This window comes from Alosa alosa, chromosome 16 (genome assembly GCF_017589495.1).
Source record: "Alosa alosa isolate M-15738 ecotype Scorff River chromosome 16, AALO_Geno_1.1, whole genome shotgun sequence".
NCBI lineage: Eukaryota > Metazoa > Chordata > Actinopteri > Clupeiformes > Clupeidae > Alosa > Alosa alosa.
The window spans coordinates 26,312,544-26,336,708 of record NC_063204.1 but is presented as its reverse complement, the minus strand read 5'-3'; the positions used below and the strand labels follow the sequence as shown (position 1 = coordinate 26,336,708).

The 24,165-nt window shown below is 44.1% G+C and overlaps 1 protein-coding gene across 3 annotated transcripts in view; it reads right to left on the bottom strand.

The window, feature by feature from the left end:
- rttn (rotatin) overlaps positions 1-24,165 on the bottom strand; it is a 53,429-nt gene that overhangs the window by 14,042 nt on the left and 15,222 nt on the right. For all 3 annotated transcript variants that reach the window (XM_048266421.1, XM_048266423.1, XM_048266422.1), the window contains 15 exons: positions 22,083-22,182; positions 20,951-21,022; positions 20,133-20,324; positions 18,179-18,418; positions 16,831-16,987; positions 15,044-15,243; positions 12,001-12,226; positions 11,011-11,139; positions 10,357-10,467; positions 8,577-8,735; positions 8,033-8,110; positions 7,120-7,309; positions 5,681-5,772; positions 4,516-4,612; positions 3,881-4,088 (listed from right to left, as the gene is read on the bottom strand). In XM_048266421.1, the coding sequence (XP_048122378.1) occupies positions 3,881-4,088; positions 4,516-4,612; positions 5,681-5,772; positions 7,120-7,309; positions 8,033-8,110; positions 8,577-8,735; positions 10,357-10,467; positions 11,011-11,139; positions 12,001-12,226; positions 15,044-15,243; positions 16,831-16,987; positions 18,179-18,418; positions 20,133-20,324; positions 20,951-21,022; positions 22,083-22,182 (2,251 nt within the window). The remainder of the gene's footprint in view (positions 1-3,880; positions 4,089-4,515; positions 4,613-5,680; positions 5,773-7,119; positions 7,310-8,032; positions 8,111-8,576; positions 8,736-10,356; positions 10,468-11,010; positions 11,140-12,000; positions 12,227-15,043; positions 15,244-16,830; positions 16,988-18,178; positions 18,419-20,132; positions 20,325-20,950; positions 21,023-22,082; positions 22,183-24,165) is intronic.

The window sequence follows — 24,165 nt, the reverse complement described above, 5'->3', positions numbered from 1 at the left end:
CTGTGACAGCCAGCTAGCCTGAGGCTAGTGTCACAGTCAGAGAGGAAACTGATGGAATTTAAACTCTGGCCTGACACCCTAGAGCTTCACATTAAACCTGAACACTTTCAATTCCTGTAAATATTTGTAACATTTATATTTGCAGATTGTTTCTGCTTAACCATTACCAGCTAAAATTGCCACTGTCTCTGTCTTCATACAGATATGCTGTAGTGTTGTTGTTTTTGCCATATAAACTTTAATTACCTATCTACAGGCATTGCTTGCAGTTAGCCAAGGATAGCAATAAATATATAACTAAATAAATAAACAAATAAATGCATGTTAATAGCCAGCGTGAAAGTGCACTGAACCCCTGATAAGGTTCACTGAGCTTTAGCTAGGTAATTCACAATTAACTGCACCCAAACATCCACAAAGTTACCGCAACTGACAACATCTTTCATGGGAGGCTGTGGTTGTGGTTTTTCACCAACACTCTTAAGCTACTTTTATTCTTCTAAAAAACAGGGAAAAAGCTGACCTACGATCTTTCTACCTCTGACCAGGCTACCCTTGGAATACCCAGACCGTCACAAATGTACAATTGGGAGCTGGTCTGGAAAAGATTAATTGACTTTCAATTTCAGTAGGGGAGCAACTAGCAGTGAAATTAAACTTAAATTGGTACATCAAACTCTTACCGAATTGTTTCAAAAGTGTAGCAATCTTGTAAACGAAGGTTTTAATTAGTGGGTTTGATCCAGCAAGCCCACTATTGTTCTTCTTAGGTTTACTTATTATTATTATTATTATTATTATTATTATTATTATTATTATTATTATTATTATTATTATATCTTCCTATTCACCCACTTTTTGGCCGAACTACTGCTCCTAGACCGTTTGAGCTATCGACGAAGTTCGAACTCCAAAAATTCAGGCCCCAACCGGTGTAACTTGCTTGTTACTTTCGTAATAGCTGGCCCTTGTCGTTTTCAGCGGTATTCCCGTTTTTCGGGCGCTTTTTGGGCCCCATTGAAATGAATGGCGGAATGTTCAAGGATTCTAATTCCGATTGTGACATCACAGCTCTAATTGTTTAAGCTTGCACCTGGCAGAGTTCTGAGCCATCTGGCAGAGCTCTAATGGGCTGGGCTGGGCTGTCTGTGTATATGAAGGTGTGTGCATGTAACTTTTGACCCGTATGTCCGATTTTCATAAATGAGGTACCGTTGGAATCCTTGGATGAGGCCGAGTTCCATGCCCCTGATCAAACCCACTCTTGCAGTTCCTCGGAACCGCAATTCTAGTTGCAGTTGTTTACTCAATTTCCAAAAGAAAATTGTTTACTCAATTTCCAAAAGAAATACACGTCCATGTCTGATTAGCGATTGTATTTGCATTCCTGTGTTTTAGGGACACTAAAAATGGGCTTCAAAACAGCAAATCCCAAATTTGCCGAAAGTTCGTATGGGTATTCCCCGGCTGGCTGTTTTCTGGCAAGAAATCTGCTTTCATGTGTACAACCTCAACCTGATAACCACCACCTTGGGCAAAAGGTGCTAACCACCACTGTGACAAGAGTTTTGTAAATCATGTGACATTTTTTGTAAATCTAACTCAATCAGAAACCCCATGATCACACAGCCATAAGGAAGTGGTCTTTTTCCTGTACGTATTGTGTATTCATATGTGTATAGGTATGAGCAGTGAGAACTACTAGGTAGTGTGCTTTCCACAACCATCTAAAGTCTCTCACATTGATTTTTGTTCCCTCTATTAGAGCACTAGGGGTGTCACGATTCTCCAAATCCTTTATTTGATTTAATTTAATTAATTCGTTAATTTATAAATAAATAAATACATTCATTTTAAAGTTACAATTTTTGATCTTTTTTAAATTATATTACTATTAATACATTTATTATGTCGTTTATTTTTATTATTTTTTTGCCTTATTTCCAGATATGTTTTGGGGGGCTTTCATCTTGAAACCTCTTTTTTATTTTGAAACAATTCCTACCACGAGCTACTAAACAGAACAGACAAACATGTACGTGAACACAGTAAAATGAAATAACACTGAATGACAATTTGATTGTCATAGCACACTCCGAAGAGACGCAAGGGTAGTGTTCACGGAATATTACTGTACACTGTAAATGTGCATTTTAGGCCTTAGTAATTTTGCAATTTATCTAGAACTTCACTTGCAAAGTTGAGTAACTGATGTGACTAAATGAACCTCCAAATATTTCCACACCCGTGATTTCAGAGAAGCAGGAGGGGGTTCGACACATGTTGACACTTCAACACGCGCGTGTTTTTTTCCCCCCTCTTGGCATGCATACTGGACCTGACGCTGGGGGTGTGGCTGCATGCATTTTCAACTTAAAACTGAAATTGTGACACCCTTATACAGCACCATGCAATGAAACCGCCAGTGCAGAGTGTGTGTGTGTGTGTGTGTGTGTTGAACTTGAATCTTGACAAGTCTGCAGCATGTGGCTGTTTGTGATTCAGTACTCCTGCATAGTGGTGGCACTATACATGTAGGTACTGTCAGTGGTGGAATGTAACTAAGTACAAATACGTTGTTACTGTACTTAAGTAAATTTTCCATGTATTTGTACTTTACTTAAGTAGAATTTATAGTGCATACTTCTGACTTTTACTTCGTTACATTTTACAGCAATTATCTGTACTTTTACTCCGCTACATTTCTAACAACACCATCGTTCCTTTTTACGATACATTTTATGATCAGTTTTTTTCTCTCTCTCTGACACCTGCCCAGCTTCTAATTCTTTGAAACATAAGCTTCTAGTCTAGACCAGGCAAAGCATGAGCTTGTAGCCATCTGCATTCGGTAGGCTATATTCACCAGACCCATGGCTACACTGGGCATGCAACTGTGTTCTGTGCCTTTCTCTGTCTGTTATCTGCAGCGTTAGGGCCTCCTCTCCGATGAGATTGCTATCCGTGGATCAGCGAAGTTACAGGCTATGCCCATGCTTCTGTCACACGTCTGATAATTTGCGGCACAAATGAATGGTAGACTATTATAGAACCGCTGGCCGAAAAAAAACGTAACATTTTCCAGATTAGGAAATATTTCTTAATTGTGTGTGATCAAATAAAGAGGCATAGCCTACAATTGGGGGGTAGTAATGTGAGCGGTCATTCAATGTCTATGTGCGTCTGCGCAAGTGAAACTGAACCTAATCATAAAGACACCTTTCTCAGCAACTTTTCTGTTCAATCAGTAGAATTGGCATTACGATCCACCCTACGTTTCCCTTGTCTACCCCGTTAAACTTCAAGCTCTCGTGTTTTGCTGAATGATATTTAACTCAGCAGATCACCCTAGTAGATAACCAGAATTACAGTCTCTAGAATTGTAGGTCAGAATGTAAACTGGACCACAGATGGTATAAGCACAATTGCATTAGCTTAAAACTATCTAGTCGAGTATAACATAAAACTAGCTTAATTAAAATACCACAGCCCATACTGATTTTTCTTTTAGAATATAGATATTAAGAGAATAAATCATTATGCAAATACTTTTACTTTTAATACTTAAAGTACATTTAAAAGCAGGTACTTTCTACTTTTACTTAAGTAGGGTTGTCATTGTGGTACTTTTACTTTTACTAAAGTAAATATTTCTCTGTGTATTTGTACTTTTACTTAAGTACTGAGTTTCAGTACTTCCTCCACCACTGGGTACTGTATGCTATGCACTGTGCACTCCGGTGTGGTCTTCTGTGCATGAGTGCAAATGCAGTCGCATCATGTTAACATCTTCATTCTCCATACAGTATGAGGTATCAGGCATGCAGAATTCCATGGTGGTGGTGGTGGCAGTGTGTAAGTGTGTGTGCAGTGCACGTACCTGGCCATGGCTGGCAGAACCTGATGGAGTGTGAGGGCGGTGAGCGTGAACTCGGGCAGCACGGCCAGCAGGTTGGCCAGGACGCCGCAGAAGGCCGACACCAGCGGAGGGGTGACGACGGCGCCAGACACACTCCGCTCCACACACGCCTCGCTAACGCGGGAATCCTGGGAAAGCACCGAGTCGCTGCTGTCTGCATCGCTCTGACCTGCAGCAAAAAACAGCTGGGTAATATATATGTCTGTTTACATACCATATTTAATAATTTCACTGGATCTCATCGGAAATGCGAAAGTAAAGTTGTCAACTTCCAAGTTATTTCACAATTCTGTCAAAGCGACCAGCTGCAGTGTATAGCAGTGGCCGTCATAATAAAGACGAATAATGCTGAACATTGAATTGCTGAATGTTGAGTGTTGCCTCTATGCTGAATAGGAAGATCTGTCTACTTTTCTGCTCTTTTCCATCCCAGCGCGTATAAGCCCTGATACAGCAGCTCTTCTGCTGACTGGAGCTCTAACACTCTGGCACTGCTGGCATCACATCACGCTCCACCAGCTTCAGCGCCGCAACTGTAAGGACTGGATCATTCCGTGGGGGTATTTTAGGCTTCCCCTCCACCCCCCATCCAGTACCTTGTGCGGTGAGTCTGTTGACAGGCGAGTGTTGGGCGAGGGCCAGCGAGGATGACAGCGCCGGGGTGTGCACTCCGCTCGACCCACCTGGCTGGATCTAATGGGGGCAGGAAGCAGGCGGCAGGATTCAGTGACAGCCTTGTCCTCTTCCTTCCCCTCACAGCATATTTTTAGTGGGGTGCTATTCTCAGCATACAGTGCTGTCTCAGTCAGACACATGATTTCAAATAACACACACACACACACACACACACACACACACACACACACACAGGGATACATGCAGGCACACACACACACACACACACACACACACACACACACACACACACACACAGGGATACATGCAGGCACACACGCACACAGTGTATTCCTGGTGTTGCTAGACTGGATCTCTGCAATGTTATCCTCTAGAAACTGTCAAGTAGGAAGAACCCGATCAGTGTGCATAAAGCATGATGGATCCCATCTCTTACAATACAATTCAGTTCCAATAACGGATCTCATGACCAAACTGCAATATGGAGTTTGGAAACACAAGTGTGAGGATACGTGGTTTGTTCAATCAATCAATGGTACCTATGGCGTTCTAGACTGAATAAATATATATATCCCTATATATTTAAGCAATATAGCACGAGTGAGAGTGGGGTTGCTGTGGGAATATCTATGACCAATCCCACGATCACGAGTGCTATATTGCTTTTATACAACAATTCTACCACAAACTAAATAATCTGGAAACACCCCATTATTGTTTAAAAATGTTAATTTCGACATCGTTCTTACGCTTAAAAAAATAGTTCCCTTTTCAATAGACAGCGTCTTGGTTGCTAGGTAACCAACATTCCAGACCCCTCTTGTTACGGGTCTTTGTGGTTTACATGTCTTCTTGAAAGAAATGTTGAAATTACATTCATATGATATCACATACATACACACAGTATATATGCATGCGCGTGGCGGTGTGATGGAGTAGGAGGATGGCAATCGTGTGTGCGATGTGTGCATATATTGTATATATCAGTGTGAACAGGGTCTTTATGTGTGTGTGCGAGCGAGTGTGTGCTTGTGTGAGTGTGCGTGGGTCTGTGAATGTGCGTGAGTATGTGTGTGTGTGTGTGTGTGTGTGTGTGTGTGTGTGTGTGTGTGTGTGTGTTCTCACCAGCGTGCTGGATGTGGAGAGGGAGCCTGAGGCTTGGCTGTGGCTGCGCTGAGCAGATGGGCCTCTCCAGTGCCGCAGAGAGTCGCTCAGATCTGCCACAAATCAACAGCAAGCGAACAAACAGACAAGTAAACAAGTAAACAAAACCATCACCATAAACTCAACCTGATGCCTGTGCACTACCTTCAGGGAGGCTGGACAGATGACACACCGCATGTTTACATGGACAGCAGCGAGAGAGAGGAGAGCTTTGACTGAGCCGCGCCTGGCTGACATTGACGGCAGTCAAAAGCACGAGAGTGATAACTAGCGCAGCTCATTATCGGACTGTCAGGCAGCAACTCCGCGCTGAAAATGTGCTCACAAAAAAGTTCAGCATCACGATAATGATTTGAGTCTAATTAAAAAGGGGGCACATATTTAACGAAGTTCACACGGTTGTCTGGAAATGTGAGATAGTTAGAGGCTGTCAGATGCCAGTCTGTCTGCAACTCACTTCAGACTTTATTACAACTTTATGCGCGAGAGGAAGTTAAAGTAGATATTGTGCAGCCAGCGTTTTGAAACACACTGTCCCGAATTGCACTCAAACCTCATACTCTTTGATAGCCTGACGAGCCATACCCACATCAAGATGTAGGGTCTGGGAACTATCCATTGGCACTGCTCAATCGGAGAGGCGGGATAAACAGTTGTCTAGATTTCTAGGCTAACTCTTTGACATGAGAAGTAAACGAACTAGCTAGGAGAGAAGAATCTATAGAAGCTAGCTCCTGTGGCAAGGAGTAGGGAATGAGGATCATAGTTTATGTCAGATGTTATTATGGCGGGATCTGTACTAGAGTTGGTTATAGCAGACTTTGTGAGATCTGCATTAAGAGACACACAGGGCAGTGATAGACTCTTAACCTTCATCCTCCTACAGGAGATGCATGAAACCTATCTAATCAATCACTAGCACTTGTCTTCATGCATCAGGTAGTGATATTTACAATAGTCTTCATTACAGGGTTATCACTCTTAGTCAAATATAAAATTCCATGACTTTTCCCTGACAAAAAAAAAATCTTAATTTCCATGACCTACTATACAATGAATAGTACAATATACAGACCAATGATGTCAGCGTAGCATTCAAGAATCTTTTACTTTTTTAGATTGGGAGATGAATACATGGGCATTGATTCATGAATAAACAAAGTTGGGCTACTCAAGCAAGCAGTAAAGCGAATAACTTTTTTTAAGCAAGTAGCAAGTACATTCTAAACTTCTACAACTAAATTCCCTGAAATTCCCTGACTTTCCACGTCTGGAATAGACTTTCCAAAATTCCAGAAATTCCACGACCCGTGGGAACCCTGTCATTATGGCAAGGTTTGTGCCTGAGAAAGCTACAGCCGACTTTGCAGCATGTCCTGGCTGGACTGCGTAAAGCGTACCTTCCGCGTCCTCGCTGTGATGACTGGGTGCCCCGGGGGGGAAGTTGAGGTCAAACGCGTGGCAGCCGCGGTAGCAGGTCTGTGCCATCTGTGTGGCGTGCTGGAAGAACTGGCAGTGGTAGAGCAGGGCCTGCAGGGCGGGCAGTCCCACCAGAGACACGCCCGACGCCTCGTCATGCACACACGGGTGCTGGGACACAACACAAGACAATGTCAACAGAGCAAATCTATATCTCAAAAAAGGAGACTATGGACAACATGTCTAACTCATAAAAGGGGGTTATGGAGAATACCTATAATAACTCACTCAGAAGTGGTTTATTAAGTGTTTATTATGCACAATGGCATATCGTTCACTTTTTAACATTCCTGACTGTAACTGTAGAATTTCTAACTCATTATTAAGTAATTGTTACAGGGTCTTCTGTATGAAAGAAATTATAACAGTTAATAACACATGTTACAGTCTCATGAATGTGTAAACTATAAATTCTACAATATTCTGACAGTCCTAACAGCATTCTCCTGTTAAAATAAAATGCCAAACTCGTTGATTAGTCAGACAACGGCCTAATACCTGGAACACTGACAGAATAGGATAAAGTGCCTGCCTGGTTTTCACTACCCATGAGCAAGTATTCAAGTAAATGAAGTGATTACAACTTAATGTCAGTGAGACTGGGACCAGCACAGAGCTGGTATCAGATATGGGTTTTGGACACAGCTCAATTCCAACTCCTGGCTCAGGAATTGAGGTTTTCCCCCAGAAAAAAGTGGTTTCATTTTGCGGTACTGGAGCGACCACCTCTGGTCAATAATGTACCAGATGCCAGAGATCTGTGGCATCCATTTTAATCACATTCATCAAACATTCCTTTTTTTCCCCCTCACTGCAAATTTCCCAGTATAGTACCTGCCAGGCACAGCTTTTGGCCTCCTCACTGTTGGCGGGCATGGGCATGACCAGAAGGTTCTGCAGGATAAACGCAGCCTGAGGAGAGAAGACAGGAGAAAGGGAACGCTAAAGTCAGCAACACTGCCATCTGCTTGTGACTTAGTGGTAGCACAAGTGGTTCTAAATAATTCAATGCCTTCACACTGAATGACATCTAAGCTTCTCAGCCAACACAATTACAAAGACCTCTGTGCCTTTTGGGTGTACTGCATAGACACTGCAGCAAATACTGTTGGTACTTTCTGCAATTTCTTGCGTGAAATGTGCCATTGGCATATCTAAATATGTACCAGCATATGTAATGACCTCAAATATCACATTTGATCATGTTTAGACTTATTGTTTAGCGTTTATCATATTTAGTGAGTGCATATGTGTGTGTGTGTGTGTGTGTGTGTGTGTGTGTGTGTTTGTGTGTGTGTGCATGTGTGTGTGTGTGTGTGTGTGTGTGTGTGTGTGTGTGTGTGTGTGTGTGTGCAGGTGTGTGACTGAGGGCCCCCACCTCCCTGCGGACCATGCTGCTCTCGTTGGACTCGAGCAGGATGTTGAGTAGAGTCCCCCACAGACCCCCCGAGATGTTCTGGCAGCTGGACGCTAGTGCCATGCAACCCGTATCCAACGACGACAGCGCTGAGCCCACTCCAAGACTGGCAAAGCGCACCTGGGACAGGAGAGGAGAGGAGAGGAGAGGAGAGGAGGGGGCAGGAGGGGAGAGGAGAGGAGGTGGGGGGAGGACAGGAGAGGAGAGGGGTGGAGAGGAGTGGAGGGGCAGGAGGGGAGAGGAGAGGAGAGGAGAGGAGAGGAGAGGAGAGGAGGAGAGGAGAGGAGAGGAAGAGAAGGTGAGTGGAGATAAGAGTCAGAGGAATAAAAGAAGATGTGGACATAGAGCTGGACATAGAGCAGGAGACCCATAGAAAACAGAACATGTCCTGAACTAAGATGTACACTGAGATATATATACACTACCGCCCAAAAGTTTGGGGTCACTTAGAAATTTCCATTCCACTCCATTATAGACAGAATACCAGCTGAGATCAGTTGCATTGTTTTTTAATCAGGGCAGAAGTTTTCAGATTATATTATGTGTTAACATAATTGCAAAAGGGTTCTCAACTGTTGTAGAAAGAAATGTCTGATCTTTAATGCAATATCTACATTGCCCATTATCAGCAGCCATTCATCCAATGTTCCAAAGGCACATTCTGTTTACTAATCTGATATCATTTTAAAAGGCTAACTGAGAAAACATTGGAGAACCCTTTTGCAATTATGTAAGCAAATAATGTCATCTGAACACTGCTGCCCTGATTAAAAAAAAAACAATACAACTGATCTGAGCTAGTATTCTGTCTATAATGGAGTGAAATGGAAATTTCTAAGTGACCCAAAACGTTTCACCTGTAATGTACATATATACACATACATATTGCATTTTGTTCTACCATAAATGTACATCAAATTTACTTTGACAAACTGTCATTACATTACAATGACCACATAGAAAGTCATAATATTTGGCTGCTGTGTAGTACATGAGTAGGTTCGATGTGGCTAAGGACTCCACAAACTACACGGACACATAAAGTAAAAGTTGGCAGATAAAACGCCTACCAGTAAAAGTTTTCTTCAGAACAAATATATTAGTCAAGTGAAAAGTGAACTTTCCAATATATATATATATATATATATATATATACACACACAAATTATAATTAAAAATGTCCCTGTATCTTCCAGGTGTTCTAATCAGTGTTTGACCCCTTTAATGACTCTGTGGTTTGAAACTGCACCTTGCTATTAAGTTTGCGGTGATCAAACGGGGGCGTTTGAAGAGTGGTCTGTGCAGCGCTGGATAGGATAGTGTGTGTGTGTGTGTGTGTGTGTGTGTGTGTGTGTGTGTCTAGCTCAGCATTAATATGAGGCTGTAACTGACTGACAAAATGCCGGAAGCTCTATAAAGGGACCATACACTAGAGAACGACTAGAGAAGTTTGAGAAGCTGTTCACACACCAAACTCTGCACAGCAAAATGTGTGTGTGTGTGTGTGTGTGTGTGTGTGTATGCATGTATATACGGAAGGTTGTTGGGTGAGAGGTCAGTCACATTGAGTGCATACAGAGTGTGTTTGTGTGAAGTAGCACAATGCATGCACCAGTAAGGTTCTGTGTGAATCATGTGTACATCTTATGCATGCGGTCTTATATGTACTATCCTATATGTATCTATATTGAGTGTGCTATCACCTGTGTGTGTGTGTGTGTGTGTGTTTTGAGATGCTAACCTCGGGGTCTCTGTCTACCCACAGTGGGATAAGCCAGGTGAGCTCAAGGCGCGCTGCAGTCTGCTCCTCTGCCCTCTGCTCCTGAGATAGACACCAGTGGGACATCCAGTCCTGTTACACGCACACACACACACACAAAAATATACACAAACACAAGCAAATACACATTACAGTCAGACATCATACTCAGAGCAGTCACACACAGACATGTCAAAAACACAACCATGGATATCAACATTCAAATCACACTCAGACCAGTAAAATAAACACAGGCTCCCTCTCACAAACATAAACAAATGTGTATGCATGTCACCACACACACACACACACACACACCTATTAGAGCCAGCTGATAGGGGTCTTCCACCCCATTTCTCTCCCTTGAGGGAGACATGCACATGTGTGTCAGACCAGCATGTTAAATTATGGAAATGACAAGTTGGCACACAGGCGGCATTAACATACTTCCACTGCCACGCACGCACAGCACGCCCACACATACACAACTGAACACACACACATACACTGGCTGAAAGCAATTCTTTGCTTGTTCAATCCCATGGTATGTGTGTTTTTTTTTCATTATTGCACAGCACACACACACACACACACACACACACGCACACATGCACACATGCGCACACACACACACACCTTATCTCTACTCTGGGCGATCATCTCATGGGAGAGGTGCAGCAGACAGATGATTGCATTCTTGGTGACGCCTTTACCCATGAAGGACATGGAGTTGCCCCCCCACTCCACATAGAAGGAGGAGATTACCTGAGGGGGTGAACAGAAGGGAAGGAGAAGAGGAGGGAAGAAGGGAGGGAGAAAGGGAACAGTTGAGAGAGGATAGAGGAAGGAAAGAGGGGGGGATGGAGGGAAAGAGGGTAGATAGAGGAATAGAGGAGGTGGAGGTGAGAGAGGATGGAGAGAGGAAGGGATATCAGAAGGGAGAGAGCAGAGCGAGAGGTGGGTGGAGAGAGAGAGAAAGAGGAGATATAGGAGGTAAAGAAGGATATGTAGGGGAAGGGATGTAGGGAGTTAGAGGGAGAGAAGTAGAACAAAGAAAAAAAGAAGAGATAGAGAGGGAGGGGGAGGAATGCAGAGTAAGCAGAAGGGAGAAATGAATGGATAGAGGCATTGAGAGGTAGAGAGGAAGGATGTAGAGAGGGAAGAGAAGAGAGTAGGAGTGGAGAGAATAGAAGAGGAGGCAGAGGGTAAGGAAGGGATAGAGAGGGAAAGGTGAGGAGGAAGAGAATGAGGTAGAGTGGAGAGAGGGATAGAGAAGGAACAAGAGAGGAAAAGAGGAGACAGAGAGACAGAGTGATGGAGGAGGAGATAAGAGGAAGGAGGGGTGTAGAGGGAGAGAGGGATAGAGAGGGGACAAGAGAGGAAGGAGAGAGGGGTCATTTGTAGTCTGTACACATGGTGGTTAATAAGAGTCATTAAGAGAGGCTTTATGGCCCAGGAGGAACAGCTGGGCCCTCTGGAGCTCAGAGACCAAACACACACACACACGTATCCCATAGCAACACTTAGGGAGGCTGGTGGCCATGCTCTCTCACCCTGTGTGTGTGTGTGTGTGTGTGTGTGTGTGTGTGTGTGTGTGTGTGTGTGTGTGTGTGTGTGTGTGTGTACCTCCAGTAGCCCACTTAGGTATTTCAGGCAGAGGGTGTGTGTGTCCAGCTCCTGCTGCGGTGAGTGTGTGCTCCAGCCGGGCAGGGCGGTCAGGTGCTTCATGCTGCGCAGGGTGCGCTCCAGCGAGGGCAGGCCGTAGAAGCGCGGTGCCTCGGACACACGCAGGCGCTGCAGCAGACGCTGCGCCAGCACCGACTCCAACACACTCGCCAACGTCACACACACACTACATGTAGCACACAGAGGGAGAGAGAGAGAGAGAGAGAGAGAGAGAGAGAGAGAGAGAGAGAGAGGGAGAGAAAGAAAGAAAGAAAGGAGGGAGAGAGTGATCAATATTAAGTTGATACCCAATATGTTATACCTGTAGCCAATGGCAACAATGACTGCATTTTATTTGCTTTGCTTTGATTTGAGAGAGAGAGAGAGAGAGAGAGAGAGAGAGAGAGAGAGAGAGAGAGAGAGAACAGAACTATTCGAATTGATTACAATTTGCCACCATATTTAAATGAAATTAAAAACCATCGTCATAGAAAACTCCTGTCAAAGTATCGACTGAGTGATCATTCCCTTGCAATAGAAAAGGGTAGACACCGCCAAACCTGGATAGCTCGTGAAGATCGAATATGTAAATTCTGTAATACTGGAGTAGTAGAGGACGAATGCCACTTCCTCACAGAATGTCCCAATTATCAACAATTAAGAGCTATATTCTACCCACAAATTGAAATCACTTGTCCCGGCTTTATGACTGCCACCAATGAACAAAAACTACAATTCCTCCTGGGAGAAATAGATAAATGTGCCCACTTAGCCTACCAATATTTACAGTCCTGCCACATTTTAAGAGAAAACTTCACATAGAAAAAGTGCATACAGTATATAGTTTTTGTTAAATAGTTTTATATAGACTATTGTATAAGTTTCCTTTAAATTTAGATTTAAGAATACATGTTTTCTTTATACATGTTTTAAAGTTTTCTTTAAACATGGATTTAGTTACTATTTTTTTTTTTTAAACATAAGTTTTCTTTCTTTTTAGTTTAGATAAGTTTCCTTTCTTCGACCCCTTAAAAACAAATATTGTATATGTTTGTATTGTCATGTTACTGCTTTGGCAACACTATTTTCTGAGTCATGCCAATAAAGCACATTTGAATTTGAATTTGAATTTGAGAGAGAGAGAGAGAGAGAGAGAGAGAGAGAGAGAGATAGAGAGGAGGAGGGGGGGTTATTCATTTAGGCTTAACATCATGTCAGTGCTCATGGCTAATTTCATGGGGATAAAAGGTGAATAAAGAAGGTCACAAGCAGTGAGGCAGAGTGTGTGTGAGAGAGAGGGGGAGAGAGAAACACAAAGACTGACGTGCCAAATTCCTCTTTATCAGCCAAAATGAAAGAGAGAGTGTGAGAGTGAGGCAGAGAAAAAGAAAGGATTGGGCAAAGGGAGGTAGAGATGGACAGATGGACACACAGAGTGAGAAGCCAGATATGAAAGAAAGTATAAATAGTTGAGAGACAGAGAACACATTAAAACACCAAAACAGACCGACGGAACCAAACGAGAGAGAGAGAACTGGAGAGAGAGAGCTGGAGAGAGAGAGAGAGAGAGAGAACTGGAGAGGAAGAAGCAGAGAGAGACAGGTATTAGTCATACCTAACCCAGGTCACACACATTAGAGAAGCCCTCGGTGGGTTTACCTTCACAGGACATTGGGTATTCCAGCCTTCACCATCTGTGTGTGTGTGTGTGTGTGTGTGGCTCAGACATTGGGTTTGCTCGAGAGCGCCCTGAGGGTGTCATTTTTTAATAACCGATTAAGGTTTCTGTTCCCCGATTCAACCAGATACCCATTTCTGCGGCGTGGGGCGGCAGAGAGACTCATTAATTCAGCAGAGGGGGCCTTTGAGGTAAGGAAAGAGCAGTCTTCCAGAAACAAAAACGTTTTTTACGTTTATCAAACTCGTCAGACTAAACGCTTCCGTGCCTTTCATATCGGGATGTCAATGTTTTAGATTATTTTTGCCCCCGTAACGTACGACTGGCAGTGTGTGCTCTGACGTGTGGGGTTCTGCAAGTCTAAAAAAACTTTAATTCGGCTCCACAGGCAGTTTGAAAAATGAGTTAACGATATCCCTTCTTCACCAACGAATAATAGGAGCATCGCATCAAAGATATTAATGCTTCCGAGGCCTGCAGTTACTTAGACAGAGCCTCAAATGGAGCTCTAATTGGATTCTGATTAAACCAGCGTTGTCATGATGTATCGCTACGAGTTGGGCTGCTTTTCTACGCAGGCAGAAAGCAGGGAGTTCGTCCAGAGAGCGCCTGCTGCTGTTGGGTTTGGGAGGAAATGGATGAGCATGGGGCAGATGGGTTCGTGCATCTTGTCGACAGTGGAGATTCCTGAGAGCCGTTTCTCCTGAACGCCGGTGCTGTGGGCGTCGGTTTGTCCATGCTGCAGTCACCGGGATCAAACAAATGAGTGGCCCACTGAACACACCCACAAGTGGTACCTCCCTCCCGTCTTCAACGCGCTCTGCATACCAATGGACCCCAGGTAACAAAGAGAAGCAAAATAAAAAGAGGTATCCTGTACTAGTGTGTGTGTGTGTGTGTGTGTGTGTGTGTGTGTGTGTGTGTGAGAGTGAGTGAGTGAGTAAGTGGGAGAGAGAGAGAGAGAGAGAGAGAGAGAGAGAGAGAGAGAGAGCAAGAGAGAGAGAGAGAGAATGTTTGTGTGATAAAGTGGCAGAGAAAAAGTGAAATAGAGCAACAGGGCAATAGAAAGAGACAGAGAGACATACATATATATATATATATAGAGAGAAGAGGTAGCCGGTGAGGGTGAAAAAGGGTGTAGCGAAGAAAACTTTCTCCAAATGAGCTCTGCTCTCCTCTCCTGCTCTCCGTACATGACTCAGACAACCCCACGATTCTATATATGGATCCCCACAGAGGTGACGGTGTGTGTGTGTGTGTGTGTGTGTGTGTGTGTGTGTGTGTGTGTGTGTGTGTGTGTGTGTGTGTGTGTGTGTGTTTTGTTACCTGTCACAGGTGTGCTGGAGGAGCTGCATGAGGGTGATGAGGAGGCCTGTCATCTCCCTCTGAAGACGCTGGGACACCAGGGCCCGAGTCTCCTCCTCTCCCTCCTCATCTGCACGAGTGTTTGGGGGTGGGTGGGTGTGGGGCTGTGTGTGTGATGCAGACTCAGAGTGCAGGAGAAGGTTCAACAAGGTGCTGGGCTCCTGCAGGAGGTGACATTGACACACACACACACACACACACACACACACACACACACACACACACACAGTCACATAACAATGCATAATACACGAATATATACGCAGAGACAATGGCATACAAGTGCCCAGACACACAAATATGAGACAGGGCATAGTGGCATAGGCTTAATGATATGAACTGTCAATCATCTCACGAACATTTGTGGGTCTGTTCATGTATGTATGTGTATGTGTGCGCGCGCGTGTGTGCATTTGTGTCTGTACGTTTCTGCACAATTTTGTGCCTGCGCATGTGTGTGTTTGTGTGTCTAAGTATGTGTGTATTTCTGTATGTGTGTGTGGGTGTATGTGTATGAGTGCACACACCAAAGAAAGACAGCATCAAACCAAACCAATCAGAATCCTCACTTGTCCTGGTCTCTTAAGGAGACAGCAGTTTCCACACTGTTACATCTAGCAATGCACATGTAGCTACACAAACATGCATGTACGCTTGTGTTTCTTTCACACTACCACCCACACCTCCTCACACACACACACACACACACGCAGATGTTTAAGCAACACTTGAGAAATGACAGGGGGAAACATGCAAAGTCTAATCAGCATAATCCCTGCCAGGCATCTCCAGCACCTGTGTCTATGCTCCTGCTCTTGCACATGTGTTAGCTGTGCTCTGTACACACTAATGAGGCAGGGTGAGACTCATTACACCCCGCCATAAACACACGAGAGAGAGAGAGAGAGAGAGAGAGAGAGGGAGGAATTAACTTCACAGGGAAATGAAAACAGAGACAACATAGAGTAGTGACAATAAATAAATTAGAGAGGAAATAACAAAACAAAAGGAAAAAAAAAACAAAACCGTAAACATGGCTCTTTCTTTTCTGTTGTAATGGGACATTAATGTGCTTGCATGGTTTGGCGCCGTGATTTATTCCCCCTGCGTATTAAATAAACAGTCTCTGCTGCTTGGGAGAGGTGGGTATAAAAACCTAAACCCAATTACAGTAGCAGACTGGGCGTTTTATTGTTCTAGGATGGCGGGGAGTGCTCAGAGTAATCAAAAAAGCACACCGGACGAATGCTCCTCACGTCGGAGTGCGAGGACTGTCAATTGTGGGGGATGCGGGGCGTAGCTGGGGATGCGATGCAGAGTAAAGGCCCTATCAGATACGAAGCAGTGTGCGTAAATGGCCTCCACCACAGCGCGCCGTGGTTAAAGTTCAACAATCTTGACAGTGTCAGTGGTTTGAGAGCAAGCTAGCTGTATGCTTTGATGAATGTAACAACAAAACATTGTGGTGTAGTGTTATCCATTCGACATAATAAGGTTTCAGAGCGCAGTGATGCCGGTTGTTCAGAAACAAAGCGATTGACACTGCGCTGGCTACTGGGATTAGCCCAAAATAGTATTTGTCAAAATAGTATTGGTAGTCGTGATTAAGGTTCAACAATAGCGAACTCTGGTGTGAGAGCACAGACTATCATTGTGTGGTGCAAGCCACAGAAGATGACAGAGCTTCAGAGGGTTTCATAGCGCAGTGATGGCTTGATGGTGTGAATGGTATCTGAAGGCCCCTTCACCTGTTTGAGGAGGAGCTGGAGGATCCAGCGGAGGTCAGGGTCGTCTGAGTGCGAGGCGGACTCGGGCCGGTGCTGGCTGAAGAAGGCGTTGAGGAAGGCCACGATCTCCCCCAGAAGCCGCTCGTCCTCAGCACACGCCGGCTGCACCTGCAGAAACCTGCCGGGTGGAATTTAGAACCCACATTACACTTGATCTTCTCATTTAGAACCCACGTTACATGATCTGCCGATAGGGCACCAGCATAAAGTGAATTTTACATTCATTTTAGGTATTGGATATTTCAATGTGGTAATATGGTGGCAGCATGGAGGGGAGTGTCTCCAGGACGCTGGTTTCACTGTTAAGCCTTCATGAGGTGTTGTGGGCCTAACTTAACGAAACATCGGTGAATGAGGGTGCCCACTTGATAACCCCAATGACATGCCGCATACTATATAGGCTACTGCTGTTGGATGGGCCATTTGTATTGTGCTTGTGACCATTTGTTGGTGGATTTGTGGGTAGTGTGCTTTTTAAAGTTAAACTTGAGCAGGGGCTTCTGAATGTGTTTTTACCTTGGATTTTGGCACAAGGGATTTTAACATCTAATCCTGTGTATTAATGTAATGAAGTGATTTTAATTACTGAGTATTAATGAACACCTAATTAATACACATGCATGATTAATGCATGAACACCTAATTAATACACATGCATTAAAACAAATTTTAATTACTGAGTATTAATGAACACCTAATTAATAAACTTAATACTATACATAATATAAGATATTTTATATGCTTTCACAATATGTTCCTCAGGTAATGTTTTAACTGTTCTTCACTGTTTACTATACTGTAATAAATCCATTAATTAACTTAGTTTCACTGCTTTGTTAGCATAGCGATGGATCGTATTAGGTCTAATATAGACATAGGCTAGCTACCCCCTTTATCTGTTCTGATATATGCTAACATGAGCAGTGCCAAACTGTATAATATACTGCAAGTTAAAGATCTATAGACAGAGCAGTGTGGCCAAATCGATCACTCCAGAGTAACCACCAGACTAACAGCCAACATCTTTACATAATGGTCTACTCTATTCTGATTTCTGCATTTCAAAGCTACTCAAGAATCATAAGAAAGAAAATGTCTTCCTTAGAGGAGTTAACCCCTTTACATCTATTCTGATGTACGCCACAAGACCTCTGACAAACAATATATTGCAACTAAAAAATCTATGCACATAACAGTGTGGTCATATGTTTAAATAATATCCCTAAAGAAGAATAAAAAAATTAGCCTAGCGCTGACCCACAAGCCCACCACTGGTTCTGGGACCCTGTCCAGGTCAGGAGTTGCTCACCTCTCCAGGGCCTGTTGCCAGCTGAGGCCCCTGAGCAGGGCCGGGCTGTTGTGGGCCCCCTGTTTGAGGGCCAGCTGGTCGGTCAGCAGGTACAGCCTCATCCTGGCCAGGGCTAGCCCTGCCTGACCGTGGCAGCCGGCGGTCAGCACGGCCTGGACGCAGTCCTGCAGTCCCTGCCTGATGTGACTGACCCTCAGCAGAACGGCCTGGGTAGCTGACAATACCAGGTCGCCATGGAACCTGAAGGGAACAAGGAACGATGATGATGACTGATCAGGAAGTGATCATGCTGAGAAGAAATGATATCTCTCTGAAGATGGGAAGAAGTGAATATTCTTTCTGTGTATTTTTTGCGCTTTTCCCCCACATGCCTAACATGACCAAGCCAAAGGACGATACCCTATGGCGCCCAATAATAATAATAATAATAATAATAATAATAATAATACGTTTGATGCAGTTAAAAGTGCTTTACATTTGGAACATTTAACACAATGGCTATGCTTTGCTAGGAGAATGTCTGTCTGGAGGTATCTTACCCAGGTATGTCACTAAGCCACTTACTTGCACCACCCCCATATTATATTTTGCAATGGAACCTTTAAGGAACAGGAAAGATTATGGAGCAAGATCAGAAGGGACCAACGTAACAATATCTTCTTCTAAGGAGGGTTTTTTTCGACCATGAAACCTCAAAGGGGAAGGAAAGAAGACAGTCCAGCATCAGAAAGGCAACAACATTGATCACAATATTGATCTCTATCGGTGCTTTTCTTATTTCCACCATGGAGCTATCAAGGAAGAGCAAAGATGATGATGGATAGATCAAATCCTTGACCTCTTTCTGTGTGGGTTCTTTTCAAGATGGTAGACTGATCAGCAGTGGCGGAAAGAAATGACCTCTTTCTCTAGAAATGTTTTCTTTGCCTTTATTTTGTTTTCGTTTGTCGTTTTGCTTTGTTTTGTTAAACCTTTTTTGTCAGACACCTGAGTGAGCTGACGTGGGCGCTTTTGAAAACTTCCTATGGAAGACAGACAGACTCTGGTAGCCTCTAGACTCTTTGGCTTCTCTTTTCCTCAAACACACAAACACACAAACACACACACACACACACACACACACACACACACACACACACACACACACACAGCACAAAAATACAATTCATCATGAAAGAGACAGACAAGCTTTCCACCAGAGAATTTCGCTCTGTGTTTAAAAACATTCAGCTGCAAAATAAAAACAATGGCGTCTGCAGTGGCAGCAGCTTCCATGAATAAGACAGGAAAAAAGTGGAGGAAAAAAAAAAAAAAAAAAAGACAATCTAGTTCAAAGACATGTCTCCTGAACTTTTAGTGCGCAGTGGGAGACAATAACAAAAAAATAAGTGCCTCTCTAACGAAGGAGGCCTCCGTGCTTCACACAGCAGGGAAAAAAAGCAAGTGTGAGAGGAAAAAATAAGACCCACTTTCACTCACTCCGCAGTTAATGACTTTTGACAGGAAACAATGGCTAACGTGTAGAGACCTTCTGAGTCTGGAGAGCTCTCGGCTTAATTGCATTAAAGAGTGAATGCTAGTGAGGCCCATTTGTTTATATTACGTCACATCAGAGGCAAATGAAGACAGATTAGCAGCAGCTGCTGCTCTTATGAGGCTTCTCCCTGGTGACGGCTCATTTAAACACGCTGGGAGACTTGGTTAACTTTGGGAAGGCCCCTGCGGAAGGACACATGATCCGACGAGGACAAGAGGAAACAGGAGTGGCCGAGTTGGGAAAGTGGACTGTGGCATGTGACCAGAGTGTTGACCAGTACATGTCCTCCTTACAAATATGATACACCCGAAGATGCATAGTCTGGTGGTAACACAAACCCAGAGATACATACAGTACATACATACACAAACACAATCACTAGCAAGTGTATGTGACACGCAGCCCGGTGTGTCTTACTTGGGAACATCGCTCCCATTTCCCCTCAGCTCCTCCAGGAGGTTATCTATCCCAGAATGCCACGCTCTGTTCCAGGCCAGCTGCAGCATGTGCCAGGCCGGCTTCAGGCTCACCAGGTCAGCGTAGGGGGGTAGCACACAGCAGTAGGGACTGACCACGTGATGAGACGCAGGTTGGAATGGGAGATTGTACCTGAGGGAGGACAGACACCAGGCCAGTCAGTCCAGGTCCTGTGCAGACTTCTAGCTCAACAGGTAGAGAAGACTGCTTACATTATATAGGTCACTGCTTTGTGCTCACATGCTGATAACATGTATACCGTACTTTACACATTGCTCCTAAATATCTTTTGGTCTCTATCTCTCTGTCCAGCCATCCATCTATAATCTAGCCATCTACCCAGGTACACTGTTCTGAGAAATGGATAAAAGCATTAATACCACCTCCTCAACTCAAACTACACGTCATCAGATTCCCCCTCTCGAGACTATAACGTCATTATCACCGTAAAAACAACTAATCTAATGGATGCATAAAACACTTTTATATCTCTTCTGGTTGTATTCTAAAAAAAGATGATGAGACATACAGATATGGTCATCATAACATTGCTAAAACAAAAATTGAATTGTTGCTCAAGACTTTTGCACAGCACTGTATATGACTAGGTTTTTAGTGCAAAAGTACCAAACGCTATTTGGATGGCCTATGTGTAAATAAATTAATGTTCAGGAAGTCTGTGTGTCTAGGTTCAGCAGACATATCCTCTACCAGCAGTAGCAGCGGAATGAGATATTATGGGATGGGGGGGGTGTTACCTGCGGATGACAGAGACAGGGAGAGAAAACGAAGACAGGCTTGTCTCAGGATTGCCATCTGCTCTGTCCGTCCTGATGAAGACGAGGAGACAACAACAAACAAACAAACAAACAAATAAATTAGTATCTGAGCTTTCCAGTGCCAAAGCCACATCTCATATTGCCAACACTTTGCGTCAGCTGACAGGCTGTACTGAACAAAGGAGGAGATGGCTTTTTCACACACTCACACACTCACACACACACACACACACACACACACACACACACACACACACACTCACACACTCACACACACACACACACACACACACACACACACACACACACAGAAACCTGTTCACCGTTCATCACCACATTCTACCGTTTTTAAGTACATCTGCAATTAATCTTCAAAGGCATGACTATCACTACACTGATGAAACACTTGTATCTCTATATCTCCCACTTCGGGCATTTTCCTGATGAAATGCTTTGAGACTATGTTGAATACAGTGGCAGATCGATGGACTTTCTAGTCTTTGGTTTGTTTTTCTTGCTCCAACATGGAGACACTAGTAATTGATTGCAAACTATTTGTTGAGAGAATCTAAGCACTCTTTGTCTAAGATTTCAGGTGTTCGCTTCAAGTCATTGACAGGGACTGTCTCAAGTTTCAATCTGTGTCTGTCAAAACTGCACTGAGGCAATGCTGCCTTTAATGGAGTCTTCCTGACTGAATGCAGCACTGCAGCTCAGAGGAATATGGCAGAATGACAAGGGCACGGCTTTAGCTGCCAACACACAGAAACTTTGATTAAACGGATCCACTGGGGGAAAACGAGAGAAATACACAGATGATTTGGACAAGAACTAAAAAGTAAAACACTGCCAAATGTTACAGAGCTCAGAATTCTCCCACTTGCTTTCGTTCCTCTTCTTTCGTCCAATATTCCTTGAAATAAAAGTGTGAATTGACTTGCAAAATCAAGACTGAATGGTTTCAATCAATTTCTTTATACATGTGAGTGTGAGTATGCAAGTGTGTGTGTTTACTGTATGTGTGTGTGTGTGTGTGTCTGCCTGCGCCAGTGTTGTGAGAGTGCGTGAACATGTGTGTCTGGATGATAAATGGCAAAGTGCAGGCGCTTACCACACATCCACGGTGGCGATTTCATCAAAGAGCAGTAAGGCCATGAGAGTGGCCACCTCCACCACGCCTCCCTCGCCACCCTCCCTCAGAATCAACGAGGCTGCGACCACATCGTGCAATCACACACACAGAGACAGGAAGACAAACGACAACACTCTCAACTAAATGGCAACCAATCAAAGGCAATATCCTCTTTTCACACACATATACAGGCTCACACACACACAGACTCCTACACATACACACACACAAACAAAAACACACACACACACACACACACACACACACACACACACACAAACAAACAAACACACACACACACACACTCACTCACTCACTCACTCACTCACTCACTCACTCACTCACTCACTCACTCACTCACTCACTCACTCACTCACTCACTCACTCACTCACTCACTCACTCACTCACTCACTCACTCACTCGCGTGCACAGACACACACATACATACACACACACGCACACTCACGCACACACACGCACAGACTCTCTCACACACACACACACATACATACATACATACATACACACACACACACACAGTCTTTCTTCACTATTCTTCCTCAGGTGGTTGAGAGCGGGGCTATAAATCCAGAGTCCTCAGATGCAGCTCGACGTGATTCTCTAAAAGGCCTGGAGGAGGAAAGGCTTCTCAAGGGGCAGGCTTTCCAATGTAGTGGGAAGCGTTCTCCAGGGGGGTCATTGACTGCCTCGAGTGGGACACAGGTGTTACCTGGAGTGGACGGCACGGAAGCCTGGTACTCCCGAGAGCAAAACATTTGCTCTAACACAGATGTTTCATTGCTCTCAAATAACGACAGAATGAGCGCCACTTTCATCCAGTCCAGGGGGAATAACATACGCCATCACAGTCATCAAAGTCACCCTGTTCAGGCTAAACACGGCCTACAAAAATAGGCGGGCAGTTTTGTTTGTGCCGATTGTCAAAGGCATTAAGAGATCTGTCATTGATCCAATTTTCCACCCCGGTCCCATTGATCCAATCTGATCCATATGTGCGGAGGATAAATTTGTTGCCAGAGCTCAACCTGGAAGCTGCAGAGGGTGCGTGCATATTCCAAACGGCCAGATGGAAACATAATGTAATCTGTCTGCAATCGGCCCACTTAGAAATGAGGGATAATGTGAACAGAACACAACACAACGGAATGTCAGGCAATAGACGGCACTGCACTGGAAATTACATTTACTTACTTTCCATCCTCTTACCTACTTTCTGCTTTCCTCGTCACCGTCTTTGAGGTTGTCTTTGAAATTTTGCTTCTCATATACTTAAGCATAAGCATAAGTATATATACTCTTTTGATCCCGTGAGGGAAATTTGGTCTCTGCATTTATCCCAATCCGTGAATTAGTGAAACACACTCAGCACACAGTGAACACACAGTCAGGTGAAGCACACACTAATCCCGGCGCAGTGAGCTGCCTGCAACAACAGCGGCGCTTGGGGAGCAGTGAGGGGTTAGGTGCCTTGCTCAAGGGCACTTCAGCCGTGCCTACTGCTCGGGGATCGAACCGGCAACCCTCCGGTTACAAGTCCGAAGCGCTAACCAGTAGGCCACAGCTGCCCACTTATGCACCATTTCAACATTACTCAAAATCTGCATCCATTCATACCTATGTATACTAGCTTGATGATATAGCAAGGTAGGTATTTCTAAGGGTATGTTTGTGTCGGTATGACTCACTGTGAGAGCTTTGGGTGCAGTAGGATTTCCCACTGAGTGTCTGTGTGTATCTTTGAGTGACTCCAGACAGTGTTGTTATCGGCCTCCCTCTAAACCTCTCTCTACCCTTCTATTATGAGTATAAATGCAATGGTGGGAAATGTGCAAATGACTGCGTGTGAGTGAAACAAACAGGTGTACCCATCAGTCTACCTTTATTTACTTGTCTACAGTCATTTCCGTTGTATAAGCCGCAGGACTGTGTTTTATGCAAGTTAAAAGAAACAAAACCATACTAATACCATATTAACTGCCCCCGTGTATTAACCTCCTAGCTGAAGACATTTTGCAAAATCAATGTATAAGCCGCGGCTAA